The sequence below is a fragment of the Notolepis coatsorum genome (assembly GCF_963971535.1).
Source record: "Notolepis coatsorum genome assembly, chromosome: 10".
In the NCBI taxonomy this organism is placed as follows: domain Eukaryota; kingdom Metazoa; phylum Chordata; class Actinopteri; order Aulopiformes; family Paralepididae; genus Notolepis; species Notolepis coatsorum.
The window spans coordinates 97,461,078-97,476,093 of NC_140174.1; the positions used below are offsets into that span (position 1 = coordinate 97,461,078).

Genomic DNA, 15,016 nt, shown 5'->3' on the forward strand with positions numbered 1-15,016 from the left:
TTGTATCCCAAAACCTTTTTTCTTCTAAGCAACTAGTAACTGCAGCATTCATATAGCCTAAATGTAGTGGAGTAAAAAGTAAGATTGTTTCCTTTTGAGTACAAACGTCTCCTAAAATGGAAATTGGCTACTCAAGTACACTATACGTAAGTGCTGTACTTAAGTAAAAGTAGCCTACTTATAGTGTTCGGGTCCAACAACATGCTATGCCTGATGATGCATGAGGCGGCTTTAGTGGGACTGATGGTTCTGCCACAATATGAAGTGATTGTTTCTCCTGTTCCAGTCACAGATCACTCAATTCCCACCAGGTGTATGTAGGATTTGCTGATGGGTTTCTGGCAGCCGGTGGCTAACCTGAGAGACTATGCATCCCATAATCCTCCCGGGGTGACCTTCTTCGTGTGTCTGGTGACTCTGTCCCTCTCCTTCTTCTGCCTCAGTTATTACGTCGGGCACACACACACCCTGCCTAACCCAGACTCCACAGAGGTTAGTGTGCTGATATGTTGGGAACACTGCTAAATTTACCATTCTGAAATTCACCTGTACTCTTCTACTTTCAAAACCTGCCACTAAGCTTTTTAAAACCTGGTTGTGACACTGTGTATACCGACCTTAACCCTTTCACTACCACACTACAGAAGGTTAACCTTTCACTACCACAATACAGACGGTTATCCGTCTGTAGTGGTAGTGAAAGGGTTAACCTTCTGTAGTGTGGTAGTGAACGGGTTAACCTTATCTAGTGTGGTCGTGAAAGGGTTAAGAAAGACTCGTCTTGCAGCATGATGTAAATATGCTTCAAAGTTACCGTCTCTGAACACAGTGGACACGGCGGATCCCCGTCTACCCACTGTTTTAGGTTCTGTGGCGATGGCAGCACAACACGCATGTTGTGGCGCAAGGCTCTACTACCATACATGCATTATTACTAGTATGTATGATAAAGGAAGGAGTTTGACAAACTGTTGGTGTGTCTTGAGCTGATGTTTATGTTCATAATGACTGTTGTCTCATGTTAGGACTGGAACGACATGCTGTCGTCCTTGTCACAGCTACAGCTGTGCATGGATGCTAATGTCACATCAGTTGACCTGCTGGGCTCTCCGGTTACCTCCACTCATCAGACGGTGCAGGATACAGGCGGAATTAGCCCCGTCACCCACCTGCGTCTGAAGGTTCCACTTGCTGTTACGTACAGCTCAGCCGACCAGCCTGGTGTGGGTATACACGCCACTCTGATGGCGAGTCAACTAGGCCTTGTTGGTTAGTATCTCATGGCTGCCATAATCATGTTGGAAGTACCTAAATCCCAAAGTCACATGAAGGCTGCTTTTGTATATAAGAATTTTTTTTCTCCCATCCCAATTTAGTCGTTATGCCAATTCCCTTCCTGGTCATTGCACGCACTTTCCCCCCCCACTTGCCGGCCTAGGGAGGGTTGAAGACTATCACGTGTCTCCTCCGATACATGTGGAGTCAGCCAGCCGCTTCTTTTCACCTGACAGCGAGGACTTTCACTGGGGGAGTGTAATGTGTGGGAGGATCACACTACCTCCCTCAGATCCCTTCCCTGCTGAGCAGGCGCCCCGACCGACCAGTAAGAGTCGCTGTTTACAACGACCAGGATACATACCCCACCGGCTTCCCACTCACTAACACTGCCAATTGTGTTAGTAGGGACGACTGACCAAGCCGGAGGTACCGCTGACAGCTGGATTCGAACCCAGTGTCTCTGCGGTGGTAGGCGAGCGCTTAGTCCGCTGCACTACCCAGCTGCCCCTGTATATAAGAATTTTGTTCTTAATTGCTTGCCTGGGTAAAGGTTAAATAAATAAAAAATTTAAAAAGTTGTGTTTTTTGGACTACAACAATACTGCTTTTTCCACTGCCAGTTTTTCAGTTCTGATCCAAGATTTGCAAACCATGACTAATGTCTTAGACTGTCACTAGGCTATTAGTTTGCGGTCACTGGACAAAAGTGATGTTATTTAGATATAATTCATATTTCTCTATTTGAGAGATCTAGCGCCAAAGATGCAGAAAATCACTTCACTTCATTTAGATTTCTGATGTTACAAGTGGTGTTTGGTATGGGATTTTAATCTGTGGGAAATTCCTGGATACAAACTTTTCGCCTGGAGTCAGCCCCAATACCTGATACCACTATCGGTATGCATCCCCACTCCCAGTAGTTTTATTTTAAAACAAGAATAGGAGAGCATCTAATCCTTCATTGTTTTTCTCTCCAGGCAGTGAAACTGTGAATGTGACACTACAGCTATTGCCTCAACCTGACGGAAATGACACGTACACCTGCCTCACCATCAGCGCACCTACACACCTCCTACCTGAGGCCCTGTGAGTTTCCACATGCAGTATGCGTACGCTCTCATAAAAACTCTCTCTCCTTAACTCTGCGTGGCGTAGGCCTCTTGAGTAATATCCCAGGGTTTTTTCTAGGCAGGCGACATGCTGGTGGCTCACATTACAATAAATATGATTACAATAAAACACTAGAATCTAAATCTATACTAATGAGTAAGTAAAGTATAGATATAGAGTATACACGGGTGCAGTAATACACAAGGTACCCTAACCGGCGTGATATGCAGTATGTCATATGTTATAGTCTGTGCAGTTTAGGTGGGAGTCGGGACACACTCTCAGTGATCAGACATTCCTAGTAGTTCTCGAGTTCTGCCACCGCTGGTTCTCCAGCTGCTGGCAGCGGTCCCTGCCCACTGTTGTGGAGCCTGATGGCCGCTAGTACAAAGGACTGACCAAGGCGGTTAGTGGTGTGTCTGTGGATATGAGTCTGTGGCTGAACATGCTTCTCATCTTGACTAGCTCCTCATAGAGTGGGTGGGAAGGATTGTCCAGGATAGCGGCCAGCTTCCTTCTCATCCTCCTCTCCGCCACCACCTCTAGTTTGACCAGCTCGACTCTCACAACGGAGCTAGCCTTCCTCACCAGCTTGTTCAATTTGTTGGTGACCCTTGAGTTGATGTAGTTTCCCGTCACTCTCAACTGTACTACCTAATAAATGCCCTGAAAATATATATTTTTTAAAACAAGAGGTTTTGTAGGTTCCCAAATTGAGACACAATAAAGGTCAACAGATTCCGATTTCAGATTCAGAGTTTTATTTGCCACATGGAAGTAATATAAATAATACAGTTCTCATACAAACGCATAAATCCAGTTCTACCATGGGCAAAAGGAGCAGGAAGAATAGAAAATCGTATTACCTGCCCCCTCTTCCTGAACTAAACAAGTAACACGTGATGGTCGGTGTACAACCTAATTTATACAAAGAAACAAACAATTCACAGATTAAACAAGAAAAAAAGGAAGAAAAGATCTCACTATTCAGATTCATATTTAATAATGACTAAATCTTTTATTTGTATAATTCTTTCTGAATTGACAAATATGATTGCACCCCTTAATTCATTCCTCGCCGAACGTTCGGCGCCAGACCAGAGTATAGTCGGGTTTTGGTCGTTATTTCTTTTATTAGCTATTTCCATTGATTATCCATCCAGGGAGCCTGATGTTATCATTGGGAATGGGTCTGAGATCGCAAACGTCCAATACTGCCGCTTGCACATCCTTTGAAACTCTCTGGCTTAGGCTGTGCGTCGATCTAAAAGTCCGGGCCGGGTTTTCCTTGTCGGGCAGGACAAGCGTTTATAACTCATGGATTGAGGAGAATCAAGCACTCCCGGTTCATGTTCTTTGGTGGATTATGTTGGCAACACGATCAACATCAATACTTGGCATGGCGATCAGATAATTGGAATATTCTTTTTGGAGTACATCCTAGTCAAGGTAAGGGCTATATGGTATCAATCTTGCGTTGATCCAAGAATCCATTCACTGCGATCCGACCGTATGTGTGTAACGTATTCCGTTGGTGGCGATCAAAGCATAGAAAAACGACCCACCCTTTCATGCATTCATGATGAAACATAATACTGATAATATAGCGTTGATTTCAGATTGATTGTTGATATAGGCGAGAAACGCCACGTTTTTTTGTGAAATGCACTAAATTCTGCATAACGTCTCTTGCGTTGGTGACGAGCGCAATGTCCGCTGTGCCACCCAGCCGCCCCTAGACAGGATTACTCTAAAACTATACTCGTATTCACCACGGTATAAAACGGGAATGTATGGATGAGAAAATTATTTATTTTTCACAAATTGAACGATAGATACTCGATGTCAAATGGGCAATAGTATTATATCCATAGCTATGATATATAATATAGTTTGAGCCATGCAAACACCGCCATGTATCCCCATACTTTAAAGCGGTGGCCTTTCAACAGTAACAGTAAACAGCGCCCTCTGGCGCTGAAAGTGTTAAGATAGCTATGGAGAGGGGCGCCCCAGTGGCGAACCACATAGCGCGCTCAGCCGCGACACGGCCGACCCGGGTTCGATTCCCGAACCCGTCGTTATTTGCCGAATGTCTTCCCCCCACTCTGTCTCCCATTCCTCCTCTGTCTCTCCCTACTGGACTGCCCAGTAGAAATAAAGCGATTAAAACGCCAAAAAATAAATCTTAAAAAAAAAAAAAAGCTATGGAGAGAATTCCACAATTTTACACCAATAACTGAAGGACACATCTTGTTTAAGTGTGGTATGTGCAAATTGATGTTTAACATTTAATTTCCTCCTACTAAACACATTGGTGTGTGTGTAGTCTTCCTCCAGAATGTCCAGTGACTGAGGGAATCGGTTCGCCAATACATGTGACCTCCATGGAAGGAAGCCACCCGCCACCTACAGCATCACATACTTGCTACATCTTGCAGTCCAAGCATGACCCAACGCTCACAGCCATGTTGACACAGGTACCCAGGGACACTATGTATCTGTTCTTTATTTTCCAATAAACTACCTCTCACACTCACTCACTGTCCTCCCTTTGTTTTTGTATCCCTGCAGGAGGAACGGGGTGTGGCAGGACGACATCTGTTGGAAGTCAGTGCGTGTCTAATAGGAGTATGTGTGATGATCTGTCTATCTGCTAGTTTGATACACTCGCGGGCACGCCGGTCCTATGGGAATGGATTGGACCTGCAGAGGGTAACAGTCAATCATTTATATTAGCTGAATTGTTTTGATGTGATGTAGTTTTGTGTTCGGTTTCCACTTTTTATTGCACTTCACCGGAAAAACAACGCTGATCTATTTTGCACACAATCTCACTCACGCATATCCCAAGGCTCTAAACTGTTTTGCACACATTTATTTAGTTAATGAGTTTGAATATCCCCTCCTGTGATGTCATCAGAGGACACTGAATCCTTGTGTTAATTACAGCTCAATGAAATTATGTAGATATCGCTATTTTTTTTTTAATTTATTTACATAATTTCATAAGAATAGGGATTGCAATATGGATTACAATTATTTCATCTACATAATTCCATTCAGCTGTAATTAACACAACACAAGGATTCTGTGTCCTCTGATGACATCATGGGAGGAGACGTTCAAGCTCATTAACTCTCAAATGTCAAACTAAATGAACGTGTGCAAAACAGTGTAGAGCCTTGGGATGTGTGTGATATTATTTTCTAAATAAATCAGCGTTATTTCTTCGGTGAAGTGCCCCTTTAAGCATGCCACTGATGTCCACAGGTGCCACCCTTTGATTTTATAATTTTTTTCTCTCACAGGAGCCATTGATGGACTCCTGAGCACAATTCACCCCATGGTGATTCAACGCTACACCATGGAGAAGTCGTATAGCAGCTGCAATGAGAGAAAATAATGATGTATACATTGAACTGAAGACAAATAATGAGAGATAAAAGAAAAATACTTACGAAGAAGACTAGGCAAGCAAGAAACATAGATGGAAGGACATAGTCGAATCTCTGATGGGACCATGGTATTATTGGAGCAACTCTTCCAAATGGTAACTTGTATTGCTGCTTAGTCTGAAATTTGTAATGCAACAAGAGTTATATATATATTATAGTTATACACAAATAGGTATACAATAATATTATTGTATACAGTTTGATTATAGTGGGTTGAGTAACAACTCGGGGATCAGATTGGCCATTAACATGGCTTTAATTACTAAAAATCCATGATTTTTGTTCTTCTATTCTGGGAGTAGGATATTATAAACATGTTAACAGAATTAACGGTTTCTGCTTGGCTTGCTATATTCCGGGTCTTCAGGTGAGCCACGCTACTGTGTATCTGTTTTCATTTCCCACTGTATGTTGAGGTTGAGAGGTCGTTGCGGCCATCTAAATCTGTAAGTAATCAACATCTACACCGTCTTGTGCAAAGAGAAGCAAACATCAGTGCAATTTCATTTTAAATGCGTATGTGGTAACAGTCATGCTGTTTATAACCTACTGCCATGTTGTGTCTGGTGGAGACCGATCAACATTATTACATTTCATTAGCCCACAAAGGAAATCAGATGGAGAGAACTAAATGCAAGTGTGTGTGTGTGTGTGAAACAAACTGGTCCCATCCAGGATTATACTGTTTATAACCTACTGCCATGTTGTGTCTGGTGGACACCGATCAACATTATTACATTTTCATTAGCCCACAAAAGAAATCAGATGGAGAGAACTAAATGCAAGGGTGTGTGTGTGTGTGTGTGAAACTGGTCCCATCCAGGATTATCCTCTGTAAACGCAGCAACCCTTCTCATGAGACCCGTCTCCAGCTTGCAGCAAATGACGCCAGCCTGGGAGGTCGGGCTCTTTCTGATGTCCCAGGCACAGCCAAGAGTAGAGGATACTTGTGTATTGTTTTTCATGTTCATAATGTTATTTCTTAATTATTTTGCTATTTTCCCTATTTTTTTCTGAATATTTATCCTGATAATAAATTATAAATATGAATAAATTAAACTATTTTGATGTAATTTTTGCATCACTGTGTCACCTCCTGACACAACCTTATTATTTTGGTATCGACACATATTATATTCACTGGTTTGAATCCTACATAAAAAGAGTCTCCGGACCTAGACCAACAGTGCAGCTTGCATGGCATTAGGTAGATGCCAATCTCAGTAGATCTTAGGTTGGATGGATTGGAAAGAACATTTTTACATTTATTTGTAGTTTTCAGGCAGTGGGAGTGGTATATTTCACTTAGTAGATTTGATTATTTCAATCATGCTGTTCCTGTTGTCCACTGTCAACCCCACCATTCCTCCCAGGTGTCAGGCTCCTGATTCACTTCCATTCATTTTGTCTAAATATACGTCGGAAGGATAAACAAATTACTGCTGTGCAGATTTCTAGAAAACATAATTACAAGTCAAATGTACTTTGTTTTGGCATTTGATGCATCTTCACACATGTATTTCCTTTTGAAAAATAAAAGCAGATCCAGTCAATTTGTTTGTGCTGTGTATCTTTGCCCTGCATGAAATGTCCAGGGACTGGTTACCATGGTTACGTACTGCCATAATGACTTTAGATGGAGATGAAGACTGCTGAATTTTGTTACATGTAGTTGTACCCTTCCTATTGACTTGTACTGTACATACAACTTTCAAGGTTAAAATCATGAGTACTTGCGGCATTGCAGCCTGGCCAAAAACTGACAACCCTCAATAAAACGCCGATTACCTCGTCCGATCTAGCATCAACCATGACATTACTATATTTATATAGTTAATTGGGTTATATCAAAGAGGCTACCAGCTCAACATGCACTTCCTGGTCCAAAGTTGCCGAATTCGTCTTCCAATCAGCATTAAGATGTACATACGAGCGCAGTCTCACATAGGCTGTTCGTTCACATTGCAAAATAGAGGCGGGTGTTCCCGTTGAGTTGGCCCTTAGCGCGCGGTGTGAGGGCAAGTGAGGAGCGGTTCGGTTTTCTTCGCGGCCTGCGACGGGATGCTAATGTTGGAAAAGGAAATGTAACATTAGCAACCATTCAATCCCCGACGAACGGATATACTACCGGGAAGCCACTGAGGTCGCTGGCCTATTAGATCGGTGTACATAGTTGGGTGAATATTTGTTTGTATGTCTTCTCTTACAAGCGTTTAAGGTAGCTAGCTAGCTTAGCTAACGTTATGTTGGATTTAACGTTCGGTACTTGCAACAGTCCATGCATGGAGGAAGACGCTACGTTAGCTAGCTACATGGCTAGCGAGCTAAGTTGGATGTGGCCACGAATGTTGTAGCCCAGTATCAGATAAGAGTCACACAAGGTTAAGTAACTTTAGCTGACTGCTTTCTAACTAATGCTATTTGTTGAACCATGGCATGAGTTGGGCATCGCATTGCCTCCCCCGTCATGACCGTGTCATCTCCCTCATAAAGAACGACACCGGTCCTGTGTCTGTTCAACCAAACGAGCCTGTGCTGCTGTCCCTGTTTCCGACATTAGTGTTGATTTCAAGCAGGCCTCCCACACGTGAGTTTCTTGAGAAAGGGAGGGAGGCCTGCTTGAAGCGGGTGCTGCCTTGTAGGTATGATCACCTAGTCCTCCTAGGCCTTGTTCAATTTGAACCTAGATGTCGTTCTTTCAACCCTACTAATCTTCATTCCAGATTATAGATTAACGTTAGCCAAATGGCGAATCCTGAATGATGCAGTCTCTGTCTGAAACGGACCCTGTGTTTTGTTTCAATGCAATCTTCCATTCACCCCCTCTGCTGTTACTAACGCGATCTGAACTAGTCTATTGGTGTGATTCTTTAGGAAGCTCTGGCATAGTGTTGGTGGACTAAGAAGAAGCCAGGGTGAGGCCCAGGAAGGACCCTGGAAATAATAACATTGAGAGACCATGGCCTACTTCTCAAACTACAGTAGCCTGAACAGGGCTCAGCTTACTTTTGAATATCTGCACACAAACTCGTAAGTATTCGTTAACTCGTTATTTGATTTAGATACTATACACTTTGCACACAACGTGGCTACTCTAACGGTAGATGCTAGATCGGACGGGGCAAGTGGTCATCATTTTAACCTAAGACTTGTTTATAAACCTATCCCTACCCTTAACCACTCCCACTACCTAAAAATGATAAACTATATGTAAACATTTTCTTCAGGCTCACTGAAATGCAATGAGGGAATTCCACCCATTTTAAGAATTCACATACTGTTCTTCCTGTGCCCCAGTTCGGACAGTATTTGTGAGTAAGCACCATTCTCCTATAGCTAGGGCAAAACCTATTTCAGGCAGGAAAGGAAATCTTAGTTTTTTTGTGGTAATTGCACATAACACAGAATCACCAAGGTATCAATGCAATTATGGATACAGGTCATATTAAAATAAATGTTTCTGTTTATCTTCAGTGATAATAAGTCGGATATGGGCATATTGGTAGAGGTAGACTCTTGACATTCTCAGTTTCCGTGTGTATGTATGAAATGTTAGATTGCACTCCCTCTCAATGGTTCCTCCTGTCGTAATAAGCATAATGTATAGCTGATGACTGGGGTGCTGCTGACTGACGCTTTTGTCCTTGATGCATTTGCTATTGAAGATTAAGTACACAGCAGGCGACCCTTGATGTTGCCACTCAAAGGGGGTCCCCTATTACTGCCCTGCCCTCCACCACTGTTCCCCTACCCTCCACCTCAACTTCATGCAAGAACTTAGGCCAGTGTCAGCAGCACCCATAAACCGGTATCTCTCGGTTGTTTCACTGTCATTTTGAAAGCATTCTAAGCAGACAGCAAGTGGGCGAAGCGATATGCCTCTTCCATATAACTATCGTACAAACACACAAAGTTGAATGAAATTGTGCAACTAAATGTGCCAGGCAGACCGAGGTACCATTTAGAGATGTTCCGATACCATTTTTTCCTTTCCGATCCGATTCCGATACCTAAGCTTTGGGTATCGGCCGATACCGATACTTATCCGATACCAGTGCATACATTAAAAAAATAAAAAAAATATTATATAAATTATAAAACGTTTTTTTTTTTAATACAGCTACTGTTTTATATATACTGTTTTTTAGTAATAACTATAAAGTAATGGTATTTATTCAACAACAGGTGATTGTATAGATTAGTATTAGTATCAGTAATTGAAAACTATCTCAATGAGTTCACCCACGGAAAGGTTGTTGGCACATTAGTTCCACACGGACATTATTCGTTGCTGCACTTGCTTCCACAAGAAGGCTCCGTTTAGTACCAGAGGCTCTGTTGTTGTGATTTTTGCACAATAAATATTCAACATTCTCTTTTGAGACTCCGCCTCAGACTCTTATCATTTGGCACTAAAAGCTAAACATTGTCGCCGATATGGCTGTCCGCAACATGTCATTAATTGTGTACGCGACGTGCAATTGTGCAATGACAACGTTACCGTGAGCTATGTTAGCTAGCATGAGCTACCGCTATATGGAAAGACTGTAACGTTACTGCCGGTGACATTGTGATTTAACTTGGAATACTCCTTTGCCAACTTGCTGTACTTTGCTTGCAGATCTGCAGCCATTATTGCTGGATTATGTGAATAGCCCCAACTTTAGCCAAGGTAACGTCAAAGCTAGCTTTCGGTTAGCTGTTCAATGCTAATAACACCAGCCACCAAGCGAACTCATCAGAGCTCCCCGTCAACAGCGCTGTCGGGACAATGGCATTTTAAGAAAGTATCTGCTCTGCTGTTAATGGCAATTGACACTTTAATTCACGGTCGATTAAGCACACGTTTGTTTTATAATGCTCACCCAGCGAAGTATGAGTATATAAAGTATCTACAGAGCCCAACGTCCGCAGTGTTGTTGATAAATTACGTCATGGTATCGGAGCGCAACATTAGAGGGTACTCGCCGATACCGATACCAGCATTTTAGGCAGTATCGGCGGCATTTCCGATACTGGTATCGGTATCGGAACAACTCTAGTACCATTACCCCAAACCTGTGTTCTCTTGTGAGGATGACATGTAAAAATCAGACATAAAAGGTACAAATGTGTTCTGCATGAGAGCTCGACCACATCACGCGCACGGTATACACGGGTGCAGTATACACACGGTACCCTAACTGGCATGATATACATCATACGTAGGGATGGTACACTATGGGTAGGCTTGCCGTACTCTACCTCGCCATTTTACCTGTGTTGTAACTTGTAGGCCCTCCCATAGTCGAGTGGAGCGGACTCCCAAGTGCGAAGCTCCAATTTTCTAACTTGCGGACGTCCGCGCCGCTCACTTGGTGTCACACAACGCTGCTCTGCATTTTGGTTGACAATCGACCTGCATTTAATGTGACACCGAACTGCATTTTTACTCTGAACACTCGCTCCGTGCCAACTGCCAAGTGAGAGTAGAGCAGGATCATGATTAAATGGGTAGGATTGGTCCGGTAAAACCTTGGCAGGTAGATGACGCTATTTTAGTGATGCACGATATATCGGCCGATATGGCAGTTTTTTTTTACACATCGGTATCGGTCCGATATCAATATATATCCGATATGGGCCGCTATTAAATGTTTTAATTTCTTTTCTTTTTACATGTTTTGGCCTTAAATAGTTTCAAAATATCAGTCATTTCTGAAAATAAGTATAAAAAAAACAAAACAAAATGCGTTTTGGAAAATAGCTCTTTATTTGATTATCATAAAGTGTTTTCTATACAGAGATATCGACATCGGTAAATATCGGTATCGGCCAGAACAGCAATATTAATATCGGTTATCGGTATCGGCCACAATTCTCACATCGGTGCATCACTAGACGCTAAATTTCGTTTTACTATCGCTAATCGTCATCCATTCCAATTCATATACATTTGGAGTGGACCATATCTTTTTTCATCAGGAGCTGAGACAATAGAGGGAGGGGTAAGGGGTTACATTTCATGTGAGACATGCAAACACAACAGAGGGAGTTGAGGCTATGCTGTATTTTTTCATGGACATTTAGTTTTATTAACCATAGCTATTTAGTCAAATGCAAAAACAGCACACAACTGAGTGGAAGATGGAAATATTTTCCAACTCCAGTGAACGTTTTTTTTGTCTCCCTTTGCGTCTTTTGATTGAACTTTGACACCACTCAATCGCAGATTAAATATTAATTAAGATCTATTAATCGCATATCCTATTTCTTGGGTTATGGCCTGAGATGCAGAACGTGTTGGTTTCATGTGCGATTATCGCATGTCCTCCTTACTATAGAACGATAGGATTTGGGCAAAAATCTACGAAATGCCTCCCATTTAATCCGGTAAAACCGACGAAAGAATGTGAGGGGAAAGAAAAATAAACGAGACTAGGTCAAAACCTAGTATATGGCTGGATCGTCAACCTAGTATATGGCTGGATCGTCAACCTAGTATATGGCTGGATGGTCAACATTCATAATTGTGGCCGATTGCACTTCTGTGTTTATCTGCGACTTGGCTGGTTGGTCACCTGGTCCAGCGGCCCAATCTTCATCACTCAGACAATCACGTTAGTGAGTAGCTGCTACAGCTGCCTGCCGGTGAGTTAGTGACATTGCCGATTAAGAACTAGGATACATTATAGCTGATTAACTTATGGTCAGGGATTCATATATATAATATTTTTAATTGTGTTTTTGGTAGATTTTTATTTGTTTAGTCCGGCAGAGAGGAAGGATGGGAGAGAGATATGGGGGAAGACATTCGGCAAAGGTCGCTGGGTCCGGGAGTCTAACCCGGGACGGCCGCGTTGCACTACAGTGCGTTACGTGGTGCGCCACCCTGGTGCCCCAGGGATTCATATTTTTGATGGTTAGACCTTTCTGTCTGGTGAGGTTTAATTAACGATTAGCGATTAGGCTATTGTAGGCACTATGATCATAGAGCGATTAGGCTATTGTAGGCACTATGATCATAGAGCGATTAGGTTATTGTTGGCACTGGCAGTCATTATGATCATAGAGCGATTAGGTTATTGTTGGCACTGGCAGTCACTATGATCATAGAGCGATTAGGCTATTGTTGGCACTGGCAGTCACTATGATCATAGAGCGATTAGGCTATTGTAGGCACTATGATCATGGAGCGATTAGGCTAATATTGTATGCATTATGATTGATTATAGAGTGATTAGGCTATTGTAGGCAACTATTTTAGGACATATTTCCACCAGAGAGGATAACTATTGTTTGCAGTTCTTGTCACTATTAGCTTGTTAAATATGGCAAGAGTTTTGATCAGGCTTTGTACTTTATCCTTCTGCACACACAAAGCTGATAAAAGCTAAAAACCAGAGGTGCTGGAAATGCTTCGCATTTGTGGCACATGCCTCAGACAGTGACACGCATATACTAGGCGCTGCCTCCTCCCACTCACAGCGCTGCCTGTGACTTCTGCACACACACACAGCTGGTAGCTTTCCCTCTGAAAATAGCCGTGTTTTGGTGCTAGATCAGATGCACTAGATTAGACCTGTGACGTAGCCTCACATGAAAAATGTTGAGTTTACCCAAACTATTTATTACATGTATTGTAGGGGTGCACGATCTTGATTTTTTGACCCCGATATCGATACCGATAACTTTCTGCTCCTCAAGGTCGATGCCGATAACCGATATATATATATTTATTGTATTATAATTTTTTTTTAATGTATATTCCTGTAGTGTTGACTGTTGACCTAACCAGATTTATCATGACATGAGCGTTACTACTATGAACAAAACAAAGCCAATAGAGCAGTTTTGACTCTTCAAATAAAGTGACAATTATTTTTCCAAATAAATATAATTTGAGTCAATCACAAAATTCACAATCCGTCAATGTCATTAACAATGTGTTTCCCTGAACAATGAGTGAACTAAAAACCAACAGGTATTGTGCTTTGTCAGTAGGGATGGGTACCGTTCACATTTGAACCGATACGGTACCGGTACCTGTGAATCGATACCGGTACCCAATGGTACCCTTTTTCTTTACTTATTATCTAAAAATGTTATCTACCTACCTCAGTTGTAAAATAAAAATCCAAACTTCAAATAACCACATTTTCGACCATTTTCGGCTTGCCATTGCCCCGACTGCTTTGTTGTTTAATCAAGTAAAATCCTAAGTAAGCATATATTGTGCATGTGAACGTTGACACAAAAAATAATAAAAAAAAAATCACACATTGGCCCATGCCTACTAGATGCAAATGATATAGGCTGTCCAGCTGCTTTTGTATGTTGTAGTGTTTTGTCTTCGATACTGATAGGAAAGGTAATGGAATATATTATTAAATGACAGAACATGGAAAATTCTTTATACAATTCTTTAATTTAAAAATGTCTAATATTTTGACGCTGTTGATTGATGATTTTATTTTTATTTAGTACATACAATTTATACAATAGTATAAAAACAAGGGGTACAAGGATAACATGTGAAAGTCTGTCGACTTGTTTCCAACATGGTCCCAAGAAAAATACAATAAATCACAAAGAAAGAGTTAAGAAGATAAAATAGATACAACAAGTAGATAAAATAGACAACACAATTTTCTGAAAGAGCCTCATTTCAGCATGTCATGTTCCTGTTCTTCAAGAGTGGTGGCCAAGCACCCTCTGCAACCTATTGTTGCAGATGTCGCTTCACACCCCTCTTGAAGACAGCAATAGTGGGGGAGTTTTGGATGGCCTTGGGCAGAGAGTTCCACAGCCGGCAGGCTGTAGACAGAAAGCCATTCTGTGAATAGGAACCCTTTCTAGGCTCATAAACTGAGAGCTGTCCAGACCGTAACTGTCGTCCGTGGACCTGGCCACGCAGGACAATACGAGAGCATAAATATCTGGGGGCAGATCCATTTAACATTTTATACATATGTCCCAGTTTCAGAAAGGAGACCCTCTGCTCCACAGGGAGCCATCCCACCTCATTGAAGTGACATGGCTCATGTAAATAATAAAATTATTCTGTTACAGCTGCTGAGCTATATGCTATAGATAATGTCCATCAATATCTTCCTTTTGAATGAAATATGTTCAAGAATTGATCAGGATTGTCAGCAGGCGGAGAGAGAGGGGGCCTCAGCCCTCACTAT

General features: G+C 42.0%; 2 protein-coding genes across 11 annotated transcripts in view; both read left to right on the plus strand.

Annotated features, from left to right (window-relative positions):
- Positions 1-6,496, plus strand: part of LOC311235168 (insulin-like growth factor-binding protein 3 receptor) — an 8,304-nt gene extending 1,808 nt beyond the window's left edge. For 2 of the 4 annotated variants that reach the window (XM_084322531.1, XM_084322532.1), the window contains 6 exons: positions 287-492; positions 1,026-1,269; positions 2,256-2,364; positions 4,718-4,868; positions 4,963-5,103; positions 5,700-6,496. In XM_084322531.1, the coding sequence (XP_084178657.1) occupies positions 331-492; positions 1,026-1,269; positions 2,256-2,364; positions 4,718-4,868; positions 4,963-5,103; positions 5,700-5,720 (828 nt within the window). In that variant the 5' untranslated portion in view covers positions 287-330 and the 3' untranslated portion in view covers positions 5,721-6,496. The remainder of the gene's footprint in view (positions 1-286; positions 493-1,025; positions 1,270-2,255; positions 2,365-4,717; positions 4,869-4,962; positions 5,104-5,699) is intronic. The other 2 variants (XM_084322534.1, XM_084322533.1) reach the window with 2 other exon arrangements.
- A 1,366-nt stretch (positions 6,497-7,862) lies between these two features.
- The window catches only part of morc2 (MORC family CW-type zinc finger 2), a 79,728-nt gene continuing 72,574 nt past the window's right edge, over positions 7,863-15,016 (plus strand). For 4 of the 7 annotated variants that reach the window (XM_084323583.1, XM_084323587.1, XM_084323588.1 and 1 more), the window contains exons 1-2: positions 7,863-8,023; positions 8,721-8,876. In XM_084323583.1, coding sequence (XP_084179709.1) covers positions 8,806-8,876 — 71 coding nt within the window. In that variant the 5' untranslated portion in view covers positions 7,863-8,023; positions 8,721-8,805. Of the gene's footprint in view, positions 8,038-8,115; positions 8,228-8,720; positions 8,877-15,016 lie in introns of those variants that run through there. The other 3 variants (XM_084323585.1, XM_084323584.1, XM_084323586.1) reach the window with 3 other exon arrangements.